The sequence below is a fragment of the Scyliorhinus torazame genome, chromosome 6 (assembly GCF_047496885.1).
Source record: "Scyliorhinus torazame isolate Kashiwa2021f chromosome 6, sScyTor2.1, whole genome shotgun sequence".
Lineage (NCBI taxonomy): Eukaryota > Metazoa > Chordata > Chondrichthyes > Carcharhiniformes > Scyliorhinidae > Scyliorhinus > Scyliorhinus torazame.
Genome location: NC_092712.1, coordinates 193615130 through 193634509, shown reverse-complemented (window position 1 = coordinate 193634509; position 19380 = coordinate 193615130). Strand labels below are relative to the sequence as shown.

Here is a 19380-nt window from a genome sequence, read left to right as displayed (position 1 = left end):
CAAAATAGCTCATGTCATAGTAACACATAGGGTGTGATCCACCAATCATGTTGCGTTCTCACTTGAGTTCGGTGCGACCGGGATAACCCTCTCGTGGGCTTCCTGGCAGTCTTCACGCCTTGCGGGATTTGGCACACTTACCCAGTATCCACCGGCATCACGGGATCCACCGGCCTCCCCAGCGAAGCTGAAGCCGGGCGCTGTTCAGTACTGGTCCACGCAAACGTGGACTAGACGGGACGGCACCAGGGGGGGTCTGCCAGGCCATCAGTGAACTGTGCATGGTAAGGGTCAGTGCCGGGTGGCCCCCTGGCCCTCGCTCTGGAATGTAGGCACCTTGACACTGCCAGTCTGGCACCTTGGCACTGCCAATCTGGCACAGCGAAGGTGATCAGGTCGCACTGCCATGTGAGCAGGAGCACTGCCCAGGTGCCAGGATGGCAGTGTAAGGGTGCCTGGGTACCAGAGTGGCACTGCCATGAAAGGAGGGTGGAAGGGGAGTTTGAGGGATGGGGTTGTACAGGGCAGGTAAGTAGGAGTCTCTGAGAGGTTGGGGGGGATGGGTGGGGGTCCTAGAAGGGGAGGGGACTGTAAGTAGGCATGCGGGGGCCTGAAGAGAGGGGCGGACCACCAGGAACCCCATAGCAGAGTGTCCTCACTTAGGGAGGTAGTGTCCGTGTGTGTTGGGGGGGGGGGGGGATTGCCCATGGGTGGGGTGTGTGGAGGACCCACAAGCTCACTTGGAGATCAGGGCACCCTTTCAATTTGGGGCCGAATCTCGAGTTCAGCTCCCCAGTGCCAAAATAAATTCTAAGTGTGGACTAAACCGGTGGGAAACCTCCCCAGGGCCCAAAAAAGTGACTAAGTGTCATTGAATAGCGGTGGGGAACCGCTAGCCGGCAGACCGGTGGACCGGTGGGAAACTCACTTAAAAACCCGCCACAAATTAACTTTTTTGGGAGAATCGTGCCCTAATTGTTAAAGGATATGGAGGGAGGCCTGAACCCATTACATTTCTATTCAAGGGTGAGAACATTATCACCGAGCCAAAGGTAGGTTTGTGAACAGGAAAAACGTTTAATAAAAATAGCTGGAAAAATTGCATCAATTGAATTTGAATATCAAGCACTCTAGTTATAGCACATTGAATATAGCATTCACTGTATTAAAACTTTCTACAAAATATTTCAGCTTGCAATTATATTTTGTCAAGCTTATTGCATTATAGTTTATTCTTTTCTTAAGACATACCTCAACCAATGTGTGAATCGTCACACCATCGTCCCGTATCAATTTGTACCACTTGGCTACTCTGTCTTCTCGGTCTTCCAGGTTCAGCAGATAATCTTTTTTGTTATCCTTCCTCGTAAACATAGCACACTCACTCCAAGTTTTCATAAGTGTTTGTATAGTTTCCACATTCTCCTTTGTCTTCTGAACCCTGCTTGCCAGATCATGCACCGTGTCCTTCATATGCACAATGTAGCTCCAGCAGTTCTCACTCTGCCAGGTAATGGTCTCCTCTGCAGCCTTCAGCTGTTCGTCAATGGCTTCCAGCTTATTAAATATCAGTGGGAATTCCACTTCCAAGACAGTCTGTTTCAGCTTATTGTACCACTTCACCATTAACTCCAAGGTTCCTACATACTAAATCATTTATAAACAATAATTAGCAACACATTTCACAAATATTAACATTCCAATAGATGCAGGAATGGCATTTTTTGTATGAATGAATAAACCAATGAGCTGGATTTACCAGCCCTTCCTGCCAGTCGGATCTTCTGATCCTGCCAGTGTGGGCCTTCCCATGCAGCGTGTTCCCAGCAGAAAGGCAGGGAACCATGCAAAACTCGGGGGGTCCCGACCAATGACCAAACCAGAATTCTATTCTCATATATCAGTTTCTTAAATGATTTGTTCCAGTACAATCTACATTGAAAGCATTTTACATTTTTCTCATGGCGGGGGTGTGGCAGGACAGTGAAAACACACACTATTTTCAGTATTATCACATGGAAATGAATCGATTCACTATTACATCTTGTGTGTTCATAAACAAATAAAAGTTGTCAAACATTTCTTGTAATGATGGTGAGCCTTTATGGGACTGTGTATATATTAGCAATATATTTTATCATCTAACTTTACATACTGTAGTATTTATCATTCACCAGGTTATTCTTTAGGAGGCTGGAGGAGCACAGGATCTCAATCTGCCTTATTCAAAAAAAGATGCTAAAACAGTAGAAGTCCTGAGTCAGTAGCAACAGCTACAGCTGTTTCTCACAATCATTATTAGATTTTGCGCTGCCACAATCTAGCCCTGAATCCATCAAACTGCAATGTAATAGAGATTAGCTGGTTTCTGGCTTCAGGTGTGGGTTGGCTCCAATTTGGTTCAAACTGATTTAACACTTGCCTCAAGTCAATTGCAAATAGCCTTCAATTCTCTAGTTTAAGTTAATTTGCATAATTATTTACAACTCAGTGAAAATGTTGACGGTTCTAGGGATACCAGCAGTAGAAGAGGCAAAATGTCTGACTGAAATTTTAAAACATGGGAGCAATTAAAGGGAAGGGTCACAAAGAGGAACAAACATTCAAAATGTTTCAGAAGGTAATTCAGCCGAATTACAGTCTTTGCCAAGATGGAAGTGATAAAGGATAAATCAGTGACGAGCCACAGTGAAGAGAAAGGGAGTCATATGTGCAGGCATGACACACCAGAGCAGTGATAGGTAGCTAGCATTTGACCCCCATCTGATGGGTGTTGAACTCATAGTGATACTGCAAATAGTACTTATCAGAGGCATTGAGAGCCAATTTGTGAAACCCAATCCACAATATCATTCTATAGTTCAGCGATGCAGTGTACTTACAAAAACATGGAGCCAAATTTTAGGCCACAGCTGAAGAGTTTCCTGCAACACTTGAAGTCACGGCTTCATTTAAACGCGGAATGCTGTGGGATGCCAAACTTAGGGCGGACAGTAGCATAGTGGTTAGCACTGTTGCTTCACAGTGCAAGGATCCCAGGTTCAATTCGCAGCTTGGGTCACTGTCTGTGAGGAGTCTGCAGGGTCTCCCCATGGCTGCGTGGGTTTCCTCCAGGTGCTCTGGTTTTCTCCCACAAGTCCCGAAAGACGTGCTTGTTAGATGAATTGACATTCTGAATTTTCCCTCGGTACCCGAACAGGCACCGCAATGTGGCGACTAGGGGATTTTCACAGTAACTTCATTACAGTGTTAATTGTGACAATAGAGATTATTATTATGTGTCCATAGACCATAAGAAGTAGGAGCACAAGTAGGCAAGTCGACCCATCAGTCCTGGAGCCAGATAACTGGAGGGTGTGGTAAAGGGGCAGCAGCAAACAGATGATTTTTGCCAGCCCAGCTGCTCCAGTATTCAAAAACTAATTTGACACGTACCTTTGTTGGGCTATTTTGCTTCCGTTGCTTGTAGAATAGGTCAGAGTCTGCATTGTGCAAGTTCTGTACAGTTCCAATTGTAATCTAAACTTAACTGTATTTCCCAAAAAAATTCTTCATTCATAAAAATATAAAATATTAAATTCTGTAACAGTTCAAATTGTATATTGCCAAAAGTGCAATACAGTTCATGTTCTTTTCATACCGACTGTGATGCTCTAAGGTGCCTGAATACAATTGCAATTACAGATGATATTTACAATATTCATTCCTTGACAAAGATACTGCCCAAAGGGTTTTACAGTTTCCATACCCTTGGATAGAGCATGGCAGATAGACTTGTCATGTCCTCCCCCCCCCCCCCCCCAAATTGAACCTTTGTAGCATTTTCCCCCAGCTTTAGTGCATTTCTCAGCATAGTCCTGGACCTGAAATGTGCGAGCCTGCAACATTTGGACATGGACAACTCTTTGCAGTTGAAGACCAAGATGTTTCGGCCAGATGAATAAGCATATTCCCCAAATTAATAGTCCTTCAGCATCAGTCTCAGAGTTCCTCTTGGAGCGCATCATTGGGAACAGCCCATAAACTGCATCACCAGGCTGTTCAGGATGAACCTCAACAAACACCACTGCATCTTATTCCAGCCTGGAATATCGAACAGGGTCCAACAACATCTTTTCTCCCATGGCCTTGAGGACATTACTTGCAGACTACTGCTTGATGAACTTGTGGTCAAAGATACTTTGCTGCATAAACGTAGATGGTATGGCATGGCGTGACTGAATGAAACATGACCAAACGTGTCCTTCACAACACCAGGGGCAGATAGAACCTCAGCAAGTGGTGACAACTGATGCTTGCTTACCGAGAGTCTCCACACAGTTTGAGCCAACTGCCCAAGTCCTGTAGATAGGCGATCATATTCTTGCTCAGCACGAGGCTATCAGAGACCTTCCTGTCGGGTACAGATAAAATCTGATTTGGGTGGAACACTAAATCCATAAATTCTGTATTCCATGTCAGTGAAATTGATCGTCAATTCGGGATTTCCTTCCTCTCCTCTCCCATTTCATTTGTAGATGAGGGTGATGATGCTTTTCCTCATGGAATCTGCCATGCTTTTGGTCAGAAGTATACTCTCATACACTTCCAGCAATTCCTGGGTTGATCCAGTCCTACAGAGTCAAAACAACTCCAAAAGGTAAGGCATTGCTTCTGGAATTTTGACTTGTCTCTACGAACCTGGCAGCCTTTGACAGCTCGTCGAGGGTTAATGGTTTGTCCAGATTCTCACATTTTCTGCCTTCAGAGGCAAAAAGGGTTGGAGGGCCATGTCGTCTGTGGGCTCATGTCCTATAATTCAGCTGACCTTTGGCATGTCAGACTGTGACAACATTACAGAGCCATTTTCTTCCTTCAGGCTTCTCTTTGTACCTTTTGGAAGAGGAAATGTAAAAAGGTCTCATTCGGCTCCACGGAGTAGACTCTAGACCAGAAGCTAATGTTGGAGGCTTCCACAGCAAACAGCGAAGCCTGCTAGTTCTTCACCGCTTGGAGCTTCTCCCTTTGGGGCAGCATGGTAGCACAAGTGGCTAACACTGTGGCTTCACAGCGCCAGGGTCCCAGGTTCGATTCCCCGCTGGGTCACTGTCTGTGCGGAGTCTGCACGTTCTCCCGTGTCTGCGTGGGTTTCCTCCGGGTGCTCCGGTTTCCTCCCACAGTCCAAAGACGTGCAGGTTAGGTGGATTGGCCATGATAAATTGCCCTTAGTATTCAAAAGGTTAGACGGGGTTATTGGGTTACGGGGATAGGGTGGAAGGGAGGATTTAAGTGGGTCGGTGCAGACTCGATGGGCCGAATGGCCTCCATCTGCACTGTATGTCTATGTTCTATGTTAATATTGCACCTCATCGACAGACCAGTGGTTTATTCTGCATGGTTCTTTTTTAGAGTTGGGACATTTTCGTCTCACTCTCACCTTCTGAACATCTTTTGAGGAGGAAGATCCTCTTGATGGTCACCTTAACGCTTCCCTCCAGTGTGTGCATTAGGGACTCAAAGTTCCCCACCATTTGTAATCCCTTTTGAGTTCCTCAATGTTTTCTGGGGTCAACAATCACACCTTTAACTTCCATGTTCCTCTGTCAACCCTCTGCTCCTCCTGTAGGTGACAGTGCTCAGAGAAGAACACTGGCTTGACATCGGTGGATCTAACTGGGAAACAGGAAGTTGAGATCAATCTGGCCTCAACCAAGTGTATCTGCACAGCGTTCCATCTGCAGGGTTGCTCAAGGCATCATGCATCCTGCTATCTTTTACCTGTGACCCCTGTCCAGTTGTGACGGCTCTACCGGACTATCGGGCCACATCGACGACGCGGTTGAAGTCACTGGCTAAAATAATTGGTCTAGATGAAAGACAGCCAGCCACTTTCTGCTTTGAGCCAAATCATTCACACAACCACAGCAGAGCATTTTTGTACATTTCATCTGCTATGAGGAGATGGTCACCCACCACCTCCTTAACTCTGGAGATGGCAAAGTTGCCTCCACAGCAGAATACCAAGGATAGAGGAACAGGAATCGTTATCTCCTGACCAGATCGATGGCCTATGGGAGCACAACTGTGACCGTAGCCTATGTGTGTTGAAGTGGGGTATTCCGTATTCCTGCAGAAACAGGTCAGCTTTTACCTTTTCAAGGTCAAAACACATTGGATAGCAGTCTTAACACTATGCACATTAATGGATGCATCATTTAAACTCATTTCAAATTGTGCCTCACTTACCAGACTTGTTGTCTGTGACAGTTCCAGCTCTTCGGTAAGCCGAAGAAGTGGGGAGGAAAGGCACTCCTTCGCTTCATGGCTCCACGCTCAGATGAGTTACTTACCTTCTTGCGGCAGCACGATGGCGCAGTGGTTAGCATTGCTGCCTCGCGGCACAGAGGACCCGGGTTCGATCCCGACCCCAGGTCACTGCCTGTGTGGAATTTATTTTTTTAAATTGCAGTATTAAACGTAAATGCAACAAGAGGTAATTCAGGCCTTCCTTTTAAAAATTTTAAAAACATTTTTTCAATTAAGGGGCAATTTAGTGTGGCCAATCCACCTACCCTGCACATCTTTGTGTTGTGGGGGTGAGACCCACGCAGGCCCAGGAAGAATGTGCAAACTCCACATGGACAGTGACCCGGGGCCGGGATCGAACCTGTGTCCTCGGCACCGTGAGGCAGCAGTGCTAACCACCCCACCACCCAATTCTGGCCTTCCTAACCCTATGCTAGTGATGTACATTTTTCTAAAACATAGAACCAAGAGAGAAATAGAACACTTCTTTTACACTTTGCTTGAAAGGAGATATTGCATTAAATATACATGAGTTAATCATGAATTTGAATGAACGTGGTGAAGGCATTTTATTGCAAAGGAAGTTAGTATGTCTGAGTTATTCATTAAAATTAAAAATGTGACCTCCCATGGGTTGAAGTACTCTTGGAAAAGACAAACCTTGTTCAAAGTTTCTCTCTTTTCGAAGATTGTGGCAGCTGCCTCCGGGATGTCGGATTGGTTCAATATCTGAAGGTACTTCACCTCTCGCAATACAGCAACAAGCTGCAACATAACATTCCACCAAAAAATATTGCATAACTAGTTAGAAAATTCTTAAATAATTAATGTCGCAGCATTATGCACCACAGGTAAATATCTCTAAATAGTTGGTTTATTTTATAATCTTTTACTATTTATTTATTTCTACAGTTGATTAGCTTATTTTAGACAAAGCAGGGAACAAATGGAGGGGGCAGATTCACATGCCCATAACACAGCCTGTCCAAAGTTACAGAGCATGTAACTAAACTGTTAAGTTCTTTTACAAATAATGATTGTTTTCAGCAAATCTCACTTTGGTTGTTGATCATGTCTATCGACTGCGGAGATTGGCGATCAATAATTTGACAGAGCTCATACCGTTCTGCAAGCTGCTCTGAAGAAATCATATTGGACTTGAAATGCTAACACAGGATGGGATTTTACTGGCCCATCCCGCTGAAGGCAACTTCCACCCCACTATCATAGAATTTACAGTGCAGAAGGAGGCCATGCGGTCCATTGAGTCTGCACTGGCCCTTGGAAAGAGCACCCTACTTAAGCCCACACCTCCACCCTATCCCTGTAACTTAGTCACTCCATCTTACCTTTCTGGACACTAAGGGCAATTTAGCATAGAATAGACTCATAGAATTTACAGTGCAGAAGGAGGCCATTTAGCCCATTGCGCCTGCACGGCCCTTGAAAAGAGCTCCCTGCTCAAGCCCACACTTCCACCCTATCCCCATAACCTAGTTTTTATTTCTGTTCTACAAGCTGTTGGAATTCGTTTTTTATTAAACGGTTGCCCATTATTTTATATGACCTGATTAAAGATGTCATTCGATGCAAAGGAAGCTTTTATCACAGCTCGGACTTCTTTCCTGTTTTTATTCAATAGTCTTGTCAATTTTAAAGAAACTAGTGAAATAGCAGGAACAAATGTAGTTTTCTTTCACATTTCCTTCATCAAGCTTCCACTCTCTTCTAGGGCATTTCTAGTATGTATGGATATACATGCAAACACATAGAAGTTACAAGGTGAAGGTGAGGTAGAGAGTGACTGCCCTTAGCATCAAGACAGCATTTGGCAGAGTGTGGCATCAAGGACCTCCAGCAAAATTGGAGTCAATGCAAATCAGGGGGAAACTTGCCATTGGTTAGAGTATAAAGGACGACATCCGGTGGCGGCAGGTGGAGGGAAAGCGCATGTTGGGTGGCTCCTGCCTGAGGCGTGTTTTTAAGGGTTTTAATGTCCGGTCCTGGGGGCAATTTGTGAACGGTTGGGTGTAGGAAAGTATAAAGAAGGCAAAGAATGTCAAAAAGTCAAAGGAAAACAGTCGTGAAGGGAGGGAGTGAGGGTTCACTGTCGAGTGAGAGGGCCAGCCCGGGAGTTGGCAAGATGGAGGCTGGGCTGCTGGGTGGGGCCCCACTGCTTACAGCAGAGAAGATGATTGAGATGATGTCCTTAACAGTTGGAGAACCAGTTCGCAACACATATGGAGGTGCTAAGAAAGACAATGGCAGTGGCATTGAAGGCGTTGGTGGAGGAGGCAATTGCCCCGATGAGGGTGGCTGTGTCGAAGACATCGGTCGAGGTGAGGGAGCAGGGCGAGAAGATGAAGGGAGTGGAGGAGGCCATGTCGCAGCACAGTGACCAGCTCACCTCAATGGGAGATGAGCTGCGGAGGGTGGTCGAGGCCAATAAGGGGCTGCGAGCAAAGCTGGATGACTTGGAGAACTGCTTGAGGCGGCACAATTTGAGGATTGTGGGCCTGCCCGAGGGGGTGGAGGGCTCGAGGCCGATGGAGTACTTTGCCAAGATGTTGGAGGAACTGATGGGGGAGGGAGAGGAACCCTCTCGGTATGAACTGGACCAAACTCATCAGTCGCTGAGGCCTAAGCCAAAGTTGAATGAGCCGCCAAGGACAGTAATCATCTGTTTTCACAGATACCACATGAAGGAGAAGGTCTTGAACTGGGCAAAGAAGAACCAGGAGGTGCAGTGGGCTGGTGCTGGTGTCGCATTTACCAGGACTTGGCGGTGGAACTGGCAAGGAGGCGACCGGCTTTCAGACAAGTGAAGACGGCATTGTACAACAGTGGGGTACGGTTTGAAGTGGTGCATCCAGTGATGCTGTGGGTGACCTACAATGCCAGTGACTTCTATTTAGAGACGTGGAGGTGGCGGAGGCGTTTGTGAAGGCAGAAGGGTTGGGCAGAAATGAAGAATGTGACTGAAGAGGTATTGTAGACTGCAGAAGGGGAGTTGGACGAGTGCATATATGTAGTTTTGACTTATATTTTTATTTTTACTTCATGCTGTTATAGGAGGTTTATTTTTTTTTAATCGTTATTCTTTGTTGCGACAGTTTTTCAGCTTCTCCATCCTGTGCCCTGGCATGACAGGGGGAACTGCTGGAATTCATAACACTCGAGAAAGTGAAGTTTGAGTTGAGGGGAAGGATGGAAGGTTTCTACAACTCATGGGCTTTGTTTATTATGCATTTTCAAGAATTGGATGTTGAACATTTGAGGGGGGCGGTTGGAGTGTATAAGTTATTAGTGGTTATGTATGGGTTGATTCATTTTCTTTGGTGTTTGTATTTAAAATGTTGAGGGCTGCTTGGGGGTGGGTGGGATGAAGGGATTGTTGACCAGGGATTGCCACTGTCAGTGGGCTAGACAGCTGGTTTGTGATGCAGAACAAGGCCAGCAGCGCGGGTTCAATTCCTGTACCAGCCTACCCGAACAGACACCGGGGATGTGGCAACTAGGGGCTTTTCACAGTAACTTCATACTTGTGACAATAAAAGATTATTATTGTATTTGTTACTGTTGATTAGCTGTTGGTGGGTGTAAATTTGATGGAACTGTGAAAAAGGAGGAAAATAAAAATTTAGTTTTTAAAAATACGTAGTATAAAGGGCAAAAGATTGCGGCTTTTGGAGGTCAATCATCTCAGTTCCAGGACATCACTGCAGGTGTTCCTCAGGGTAGTGTTCTAGGCCCAATCAAATTCAACTGCTTCATCAATGACCTTCACTCATCATAAGGTCAGAAGTAGGGATGTTCACTGATAATTGCAAAGTATTCAGGAACATTCACGACTCCTCAGATACTGAAGCAGTCCATGTCCAAATGCAGGAAGACCTACACAATATCCAATCTTGGGTTGACAAGTGGCAAGTAACAATCACACCACACATGCACCTGGCAATGACCATCTCCTGGCAATGAGAGTCGAACATCGCCCCTTGACATTCAATGGCATTACCATTGCTGAATCCTCCTATCAACATCCTGAAGGTTACCATTGATGAGAAACAGAACTCCCGCCACCATCGACACACAGTAGTAGCAATGTGTACCATCTACAAGATGACTGCGGAAAATAACCGAAGCTCCTTAGACAGTACCTTTCAAATCCATGACAGCCACCATCCATGACTTAATATGTTGTTAAAAACCCAGTGACAGGGTGTTCTGTCCCCCCCTTCCACCCCGGGAGAGGGTGTTCTGCCCCCCCTCCACCCAGGGGAGAGGGTGTTCCGTCCCCCCCCTCCACCCTGGGGAGAGGGTGTTATGTCCCCCCCTTCCACCCTGGGGAGAGGGTGTCCTGTCCCCCTCCACCCTGGGGAGGGTGTTCTGTCCCCCTCCGCCCCCCCCCCCTTCCAGGGAGAGGGTGTTCTGTCCCGCCCCCCTCCACCCTGGGGAGACCCCACCCTGGGGAGAGGGTGTTCTGTCCCCCCCTCCCGTCCACCCGGGGGAGGGTGTTCTGTCCTGTCCCCCTCCACCCTGGGGAGAGGGTGTTCTGTCCCCCCCTCCCGTCCACCCGGGGAGGGTGTTCTGTCCCCCCCTCCATCCCGGGAGAGGGTGTTCTGCCCCCCCTCCACCCAGGGGAGAGGGTGTTCTGTCCCCCTCCACCCCGGGAGAGGGTGTTCTGCCCCCCCTCCACCCTGGGGAGAGGGTGTCCTGTCCCCCTCCACCCTGGGGAGAGGGTGTTCTGTCCCCCCCTCCCGTCCACCCGGGGAGGGTGTTCTGTCCCCCCCTCCATCCCGGGAGAGGGTGTTCTGCCCCCCCTCCACCCAGGGGAGAGGGTGTTCTGTCCCCCTCCACCCCGGGAGAGGGTGTTCTGCCCCCCCTCCACCCTGGGGAGAGGGTGTCCTGTCCCCCTCCACCCTGGGGAGAGGGTGTTCTGTCCCCCCCTCCCGTCCACCCGGGGAGGGTGTTCTGTCCCCCTCCACCCCGGGAGAGGGTGTTCCGTCCCCCCCTCCACCCTGGGGAGAGGGTGTTCTGTCCCCCTCCACCCTGGGGAGGGTGTTCTGTCCCCCTCCGCCCCCCCCCCCCCCCCCTCCAGGGAGAGGGTGTTCTGTCCCCCCCTCCACCCCGGGGAGGGTGTTCTGTCCTGTCCCCCTCCACCCTGGGGAGGGTGTTCTGTCCCCCTCCGCGCCCCCCCCTCCGGGGAGAGGGTGTTCTGTCCCCCCCCTCCACCCTGGGGAGAGGGTGTTCTGTCCCCCCCTCCCGTCCACCCCGGGGAGGGTGTTCTGTCCTGTCTCCTTCCACCCTGGGGAGGGTGTTCTGTCCCCCCCACCCCGGGAGAGGGTGTTCTGTCCTGTCCCCCTCCACCCTGGGGAGAGGGTGTTCTGTCCCCCCCTCCCGTCCACCCCGGGGAGGGTGTTCTGTCCAGTCCCACTCCACCCCGGGAGAGGGTGTTCTGTCCCCCCCCTCCACCCTGGGGTGAGGGTGTTCTGTCCCCCCCTCCACCCTGGGGAGAGGGTGTCCTGTCCCCCTCCACCCTGGGGAGGGTGTTCTGTCCTGTCCCCCTCCACCCTGGGGAGGGTGTTCTGTCCTGTCCCCCTCCACCCTGGGGAGGGTGTTCTGTCCCCCTCCGCGCCCCCCCCTCCGGGGAGAGGGTGTTCTGTCTCCCCCCGTCCACCCCGGGGAGGGTGTTCTGTCCTGTCCCCCTCCACCCCGGGGAGGGTGTTCTGTCCTGTCCCCCTCCACCCCGGGGAGGGTGTTCTGTCCTGTCTCCTTCCACCCTGGGGAGAGGGTGTTCTGTCCCCCCCACCCGTCCACCCCGGGGAGGGTGTTCTGTCCTGTTTCCTTCCACCCTGGGAAGAGGGTGTTCTGTTCTCCCCCCCCCCCCCCCCCCCTCCATCCCGGGAGAGGGTGTTCTGTCCTGACCCCGTCCACCCCGGGAGAGGGTGACCTGTCCTGTCCCCCTCCACACCGGGGAGGGTGTTCCGACCCCCCCTCCACCCCAGGAGTGGGTGTTCTGTTTCTCCCCCCCCCCCCCCACTCCACCCCGGGGAGAGTGTTCTGTCCCCCTCCACCCCGGGAATGGGTGTTCTGTCCTGTCCCCCTCCACCCCGGGAATGGGTGTTCTGTCCTGTCCCCCTCCACCCTGGGGCGAGGGTGTTCTGTCCCCCACCCTGGGGAGAGGGTGTTCTGTCCCCCACCCTGGGGAGGGTGTTCTGACCTGTCCCCCTCCACCCCGGGAGAGGGTGTTCTGACCCCCCCTCCACCCTGGGGAGAGGGTGTTCGGTCCTGTCCCCCTCCACCCCGGGGAGGTTGTTCTGTACCCCCCCCTCCACCCTGGTGAGAGGGTGTTCTGTCCCATCCTCCACCCTGGAGTGAGGGTGTTCTGTCCCCCCCCTCCACCTCGGGGAGGGTGTTCTGTCCTGTCTCCCTCCACCCTGGGGAGAGGGTGTTGTGTCCCCCCTCCCACCCTGGGGAGAGGGTGTTCTGTTCCCCCCCACCCTGGGAGAGGGTGTTCTGTCCCCCCCCACCCCGGGAGAGGGTGTTCTGTCCTGACCACCCCCTCCCCACCCCAGGAGAGGGTGTTCTGACCCCCCCCCCTCCACCCTGGGGAGAGGGTGTTCTGTCCTGTACCCCTCCATCCCGGGAGAGGGTGCTCTGTCCCCCCCCCTCCACCCCGGGAGAGGGTGTTATGTCCAGCCCCCTCCACCCTGGGGAGAGAGTGTTCTGTCCTGTTCCCCTCCGCCCCGGGGAGTGTGTTCAGTCCCCCCCCACCCCGGGAGAGGGTGTTCTGTCCTGTCCCCCTCCAGCCTGGGGAGGTTGTTCTGTACCCCCCCCCCCCCTCCACCCTGGGGAGAGCATGTTCTGTCCTGATCCCCTCCACCCCGGGGAGGTTGTTCTGTACCACCCCCCCCCCCTCCACCCTGGGGAGTGCGTGTTCTGTCCTGTTCCCCTCCACCCCGGGGAGGTTGTTCTGTAGCGCCCCCCCCCCCTCCACCCTGGGGAGAGCGTGTTAAAAAAAAAAAAACAGTGACGGTTTACTCAACAAAGTGTAACTTTTAACAGCAGGGATAACATAAAATAGAAATTCATGTCAAATCAATGATTTCTAATGGATTTACCTGCAAATACGTTGATGCCAGAAGTTACTGTCAATTTCACAGAGCAATGAAGGAAACGCTGACAGTTTCAGTCATTAAAACCTCAAAATTCAGGCTACTGTGCATGCACTCTCCCCTTCCCACCACATCTTTCCATGTAAGCACAGGAGACAAAACACCTACTCTATAGCTCCTATCTCCTCACCGTGCAAAACCCTAAACTCTCCTTCCAGGTGAAACAATGATTAGCTTGAACTTCTTTCAATATATTATACAGTATTCGCTGTTCACAATGAGGTCTGCTCTGCAAAGGGCAGCATGGTGGCACAGTGGTTACCACTGCTGACTCACAGCTCCAGGAATCCGGGGTCAATTCTGGCCTCGGGTGACTGTGTGTAGTTTGCACGTTCTTCCCGTGTCTGCGTGGGTTTCCTCCGGGTGCTCTGGTTTCCTCTCACAGTCCAAAGCTGTGCATGCTAGGTGGATTGGCCATGCTAAATTATCCCTTAGTGTCCAAACGGTTAGGTGGGGTGACTGGGATACGAGTGTAGGGTGGAGGCGTGGGCTGCTCTTTCCAAGGGCCGGTGCAGACTCGATGGGCCGAATGGCCTCCTGCTGCACTGTAAATTCTATGATTCTATTTGGTGAGACCCTTCACAGCCTTCAGGACTCAACATTAAGCTCAACAATTTCAGGCAGTAATCTCTGTCTCCAATTTACTCTTGATTTTCTCTTATTTTTACAGATCCTTCTGCCATCCACATCTCCTCTAGTGGTTTTTCTTCACTTGCCCAATTACCCTTTGGTCCTGCGCCACCAACTCATTTTGTCATTGAGTATTTCCTGTCTTCTACCCTGTCACAGTATCCCCTTTTCCCACCCTTCCCCTTTCCACTTGTTTCAAACTTATTCCATTTCTAAAAGTTCCCAGTTCTGATAAGAGGTTACCAACCTGTAGCATTAACTCTTTTGCTCTCTCCACAGGCCCTTGCTTCCTGACTTACTGAGTTTATCCAGTTTTCTCTGTTTGTTTGGAGTTCATCAAGTTGTTAAGAATTGGGGAAATTAAGATTAAAAAATAAAATTGGGATAAAATAAAAAGGGGAATTGATAAGGGCAGCTGCCTGAAGTGATGTTTTGATATGCAAATTGGCATACCAGTGAGAAAAGCAAGCGTCTACGTATGTAAGTAGGGGAAAACAGTGGGGTGCAGAAGAGGTAACTTCAAGGTGGAGAAATAAGGGAATTAGATAGAACATAGAAAAATACAGCACAGAACAGGCCCTTCGGCCCACGATGTTGTGCCGAACATTTGTCCTAGATTAAGAACAAATTAATCTACACCCCATCATTCTACCGTAATCCATGTACCTATCCAATAGCCGCTTGAAGGTCCCTAATGTTTCGTACTCAACTACTCCCAGAGGCAGTGCATTCCATGCCCCCCTACTCTCTGGGTAAAGAACCTACCTCTGATATCCCCCCTATATCTTCCACCATTCACCTTAAATTTATGTCCCCTTGTAATGGTTTGTTCCACACGGGGAAAAAGTCTCTGACTGTCCACTCTATCTATTCCCCTGATCAACTTATAAACCTCTATCAAGTCGCCCCTCATCCTTCTCCGTTCAAATGAGAAAAGGCCTAGCACCCTCAACCTTTCCTCGTAAGACATACTCTCCATTCCAGGCAACATCCTGGTAAATCTCCTTTGCACCTTTTCCAAAGCTTCCACATCCTTCCTAAAATGAGGCGACCGGAACTGCACACAGTACTCCAAATGTGGCCTCACCAAGGTTTTGTACAGCTGCATCATCACCTCATGGCTCTTAAATTCAATCCCTCTGCTAATGAACGCGAGCACACCATAGGCCTTCTTCACAGCTCTATCCACTTGCGTGGCAACTTTCAAAGATCTATGAACATAGGCCCCAAGATCTCTCTGCTCCTCCACATTGCCAAGAACCCTACCATTAACCTTGTATTCCGCATTCATATTTGTCCTTCCAAAATGGACAACCTCACACTTTTCAGTGTTAAACTCCATCTGCCACTTCTCAGCCCAGCTCTGCATCCTATCTATGTCTCTTTGCAGCCAAAAACAGCCCTCCACAACACTATCCACAACACCACCAATCTTCGCATCGTCTGCAAATTTACTGACCCACCCTTCAACTCCCTCATCCAAATCATTAATGAAAACACAAACAGCAGAGGACCCAGAACTGATCCCTGCGCTACGCCACTGGTAACTGGGCTCCAGGCTGAATATTTGCCATCCACCACCACTCTCTGACTTCTATCGGTTAGCCAGTTTGTTATCCAACTGGCCAAATTATCCCATGCCTCCTTACTTTCTGCATAAGCCTACCATGGGGAACCTTATCAAATGCGTTACTAAAATCCATGTACACTACATCCACTGCTTTACCTTCATCCAGGTGCTTGGTCACCTCCTCAAAGAATTCAATAAGACTTGTGAGACAAGACCTACTCCTCACAAATCCGTGCTGACTATCCCTAATCAAGCAGTGTCTTTCCAGATGCTCAGAAATCCTATCCTTCAGTACCCTTTCCATTACTTTGCCTACCACCGAAGTAAGACTAACTGGCCTGTAATTCCCAGGGTTATCCCTCGTCCCTTTTTTTGAACAGGGGCACGACACTCACAACTCTCCAATCCCCTGGTACCACCCCTGTTGACAGTGAGGACTAAAAAGATCATTGCCAACGGCTCTGCGATTTCATCTCTTGCTTCCCATAGAATCCTTGGATATATCCCGTCAGGCCCAGTGGACTTGTCTATCCTCAAGTTTTTCAAAATGCCCAACACATCTTCCTTCCTAACAAGTGTCTCCTCGAGCTTACCAGTCTGTTACACACTGTCCTCTCCAACAATATGGCCCCTCTCATTCTTAAATACTGAAGAAAAGTACTCATTCAAGACCTCTCCTATCTCTTCAGACTCAATACACAATCTCCCGCTACTGTCCTTGATCGGACCTACCCTCGCTCTAGTCATTCTCATATTTCTCACATATGTGTAAAAGGCCTTGGGGTTTTCCTTGATCTTACCCGCCAAAGATTTTTCATGCCCTCTCTTAGCTCTCCTAATCCCTTTCTTCAGTTCCCTCATGGCTATCTTGTATCCCTCCAGCGCCCTGTCTGAACCTTGTTTCCTCAGCCTTACATACGTATCCTTCTTCCTCTTAACAAGACATTCAACCTCTCTTGTCAACCATGGTTCCCTCACTCGACCATCTCTTCCCTGCCTGACAGGGACATACATATCAAGGACACGTAGTATCTGTTCCTTGAACAAGTTCCACATTTCAATTGTGTCCTTCCTTGACAGCCTATGTTCCCAACTTATGCACTTCAGTTCTTGTCTGACAGCATCGTATTTACCCTTCCCCCACAGGAATTGGCACATATATGCTTAAAAGTGGAATTGGCACGTATATGCTTAAAAACTGGGCCGTCAGGGTGGTTAACATCAAAGGGAAAGAATAATATAGCCATAATAATTGGGGAAAGAGACACAATAGCAGCAGCTACCATCACAGCCACACCCAGCTGCAAAGAGGGCACCACGGTAGCACAGTTGCTTCAAAGCTCCAGGGTCCCAGGTTCGATTCCCGGCTTGGGTCACTGTCTGTGTGGAGTCTGCACGTTCTCTCCGTATCTGTGTGGGTTTCCTCCAAGTGCTCCGGTTTCTCCCACAGTCCAAAGAGGTGCAGGTTAGGTAGATTGGCTATGCTAAATTGCCCTTAGTGTTCAAAAAGGTTGGGTGGGGTGGCGGGGAGGGTGGAGGTGCTCTTTCCAAGGACCGGTGCAGACTCGATGGGCCGAATAGCCTCCTTCTGCACTGTAAATTCTATGAAAACAGTCTCCCCGAAAACAAGTTATTGCTAAAAGGAGGCTGGTTAAAACTAAAAACTCGAACTAAGAAAATTATACCTTTGCTGAAACTGAAGATGGTTTACCCAAACGTGGACAAACAACCTGTGCATGGTAATTATCTGCTGGATTTAGCTCACAGAGCTGTATAATATTGGATGTTGTTTGAGAAAAAGGGGTGTCTCAGAGTTCAGAAAACGTAGGTAGCTGGAAATAAAGTGTGATACAGTGTGTGCGTAGCCATCAGTGTAGTTAAGTGTACTATTACAGTGGGCTAAACAGCTGGCTTGTAATGCAGAACAATGCCAGCAGTGATGGTTCAATTCCCGTACCGTCTCCCCGAACAGGCGCCGGAATGTGGCGACAGGGTCTTTTCACAGTAACTTCATTGAAGCCTACTTGTGACAGTAAGTGATTATTATTATAGTCCTTCTTGTGTGTTTTTCTGTTAAGTCTATAAACATTCTTAATTAATTGATCATAAAAAGATGAGACTGTTCCTCCTTGGTTTGCATTTCTTTTCTCACAATATATCAAATTGAAAATATACACCACTAAGGACCGGTGTTCCAAGTTATTCAGGGCTTTGGGATACCCTCGCATCTAACATGAGCTGAGTTCTTAACACAGTTCAGAAAAAAACACACGTTGTTGCAGGAAATTGCTTTCTGGCTTCGTGTGTTCTTTTTCTTTCTTCTGTATCTTCTGTTGAAGAATTCTGGCAGATTGAGGCAAGTTATTTCTATTCTAACACCTTTCTATATTTTATTCAGTTCAGTTGATTACAAATCAGAATCGACCACAGTTTCAAAACATTTGGACTCAGAAATTGGACCATGGCCAAGTTAGAGTGTGATTCGGATATAGCACACACTGCATTCACCTAAACAAGTCTGTTGCAGGTTCTCGGCAAATTGATCAGCCAGCCTCACTTACTTATTAACCAACTCAGCAGAATGGCAGGGAGCAGCAAGATTGGTTTGCTGTGAGGGGATCTAATGCAAGAGACAATCAAAAAGGTGCTCCTGTAGCTCCATACTCAAGCTTTTAAAAAATACTTAGCTTTTCAGCGCTATCTCCAGGGCTAGGCAGCATGTGGATCTGGTAATGCTGAAGGCAGCAGACACCTTCAACCGCAATACCGCTCCACCTACACAGTCAGCATCCACTGATTTCCAGTTCTATTTCAGCACTTTGAGCACCTTGCATGAAATATGGGTGCTACTGATTGCTCTTGGGGAAGCCACCTTCCATTCTAACTTTATGGCACTTTCTCTCTGTTCCCAGGCAATGATATATAAAGTAATGAAGAGCATACTCTATGACACACGGCATCAATAATCTTTGCATGCATGGCCTTGCATCTCCCTGTCACAGAGATCCCCTGGAGTAGCCTGAAAAGAGCCTGTTCTGTAAAATGTGTTGACAGTGGCCTCCTTCATACCCATTGAGAGCAGTACTTGTTGAGGACCATGGTTTAAGATCCTCATGCAGGTTCCTAAAGCAGCTTTTGAGAAACAAACTCTTCTGATTTTAAGGGGATGGACTGCATTCTTGTGGTGTGACATCGGGGGCGGAATTCAACGACCCCCCGGCGGGTCGGAGAATCGCCGGCGGGCCGCGCGAATCACGCCACGTCGCTCCGATGCCGGGACGGCGTGGCACAGGTCGGGGTATGCACCGACCCTCCGGCCCGGGCCGGTGCGCTGATTCTCCGGCCCGGATGGGCCGAGCGGCTGTCAACAAAAAGCCGAGTCCCGCCAGCACTGTTCTAACATCCTCTGAGCCGGCGGGACCTCGGCGTTGAAGGGTCCGGGGGCAGCCTGTGGTGGGGGAGGGGGGGTCAGACCACCGGGGGGGGGGGGGGGCTGCTCCAGCACCGTGCTACCCCACTGTGGCCCGGAGAATCAGGTCTCGGAACGGGCGCCTGAGTAAAACACTCCCGTTTTTACGCCGGCTTCGGCACTTTGCCGCCCGATGGGAGAATCCCGCCCCTGATTCTTTCCCCTCAGAGCTGTGTGGGAAGTGGCGAGAATTTCATTCCCTACAATTCAAGTTTGACCCAATAACATGTTATGCTCGGGTAGAGTTT

At 49.3% G+C, this 19380-nt stretch overlaps 1 protein-coding gene across 1 annotated transcript in view; it reads right to left on the bottom strand.

Moving 5' to 3' along the window:
* Positions 1-19380, bottom strand: part of LOC140425201 (dynein axonemal heavy chain 11-like) — a 755586-nt gene that overhangs the window by 598089 nt on the left and 138117 nt on the right. The window contains 2 exon segments of the mRNA XM_072509215.1: positions 1252-1647; positions 6946-7050. Coding sequence (XP_072365316.1) covers positions 1252-1647; positions 6946-7050 — 501 coding nt within the window.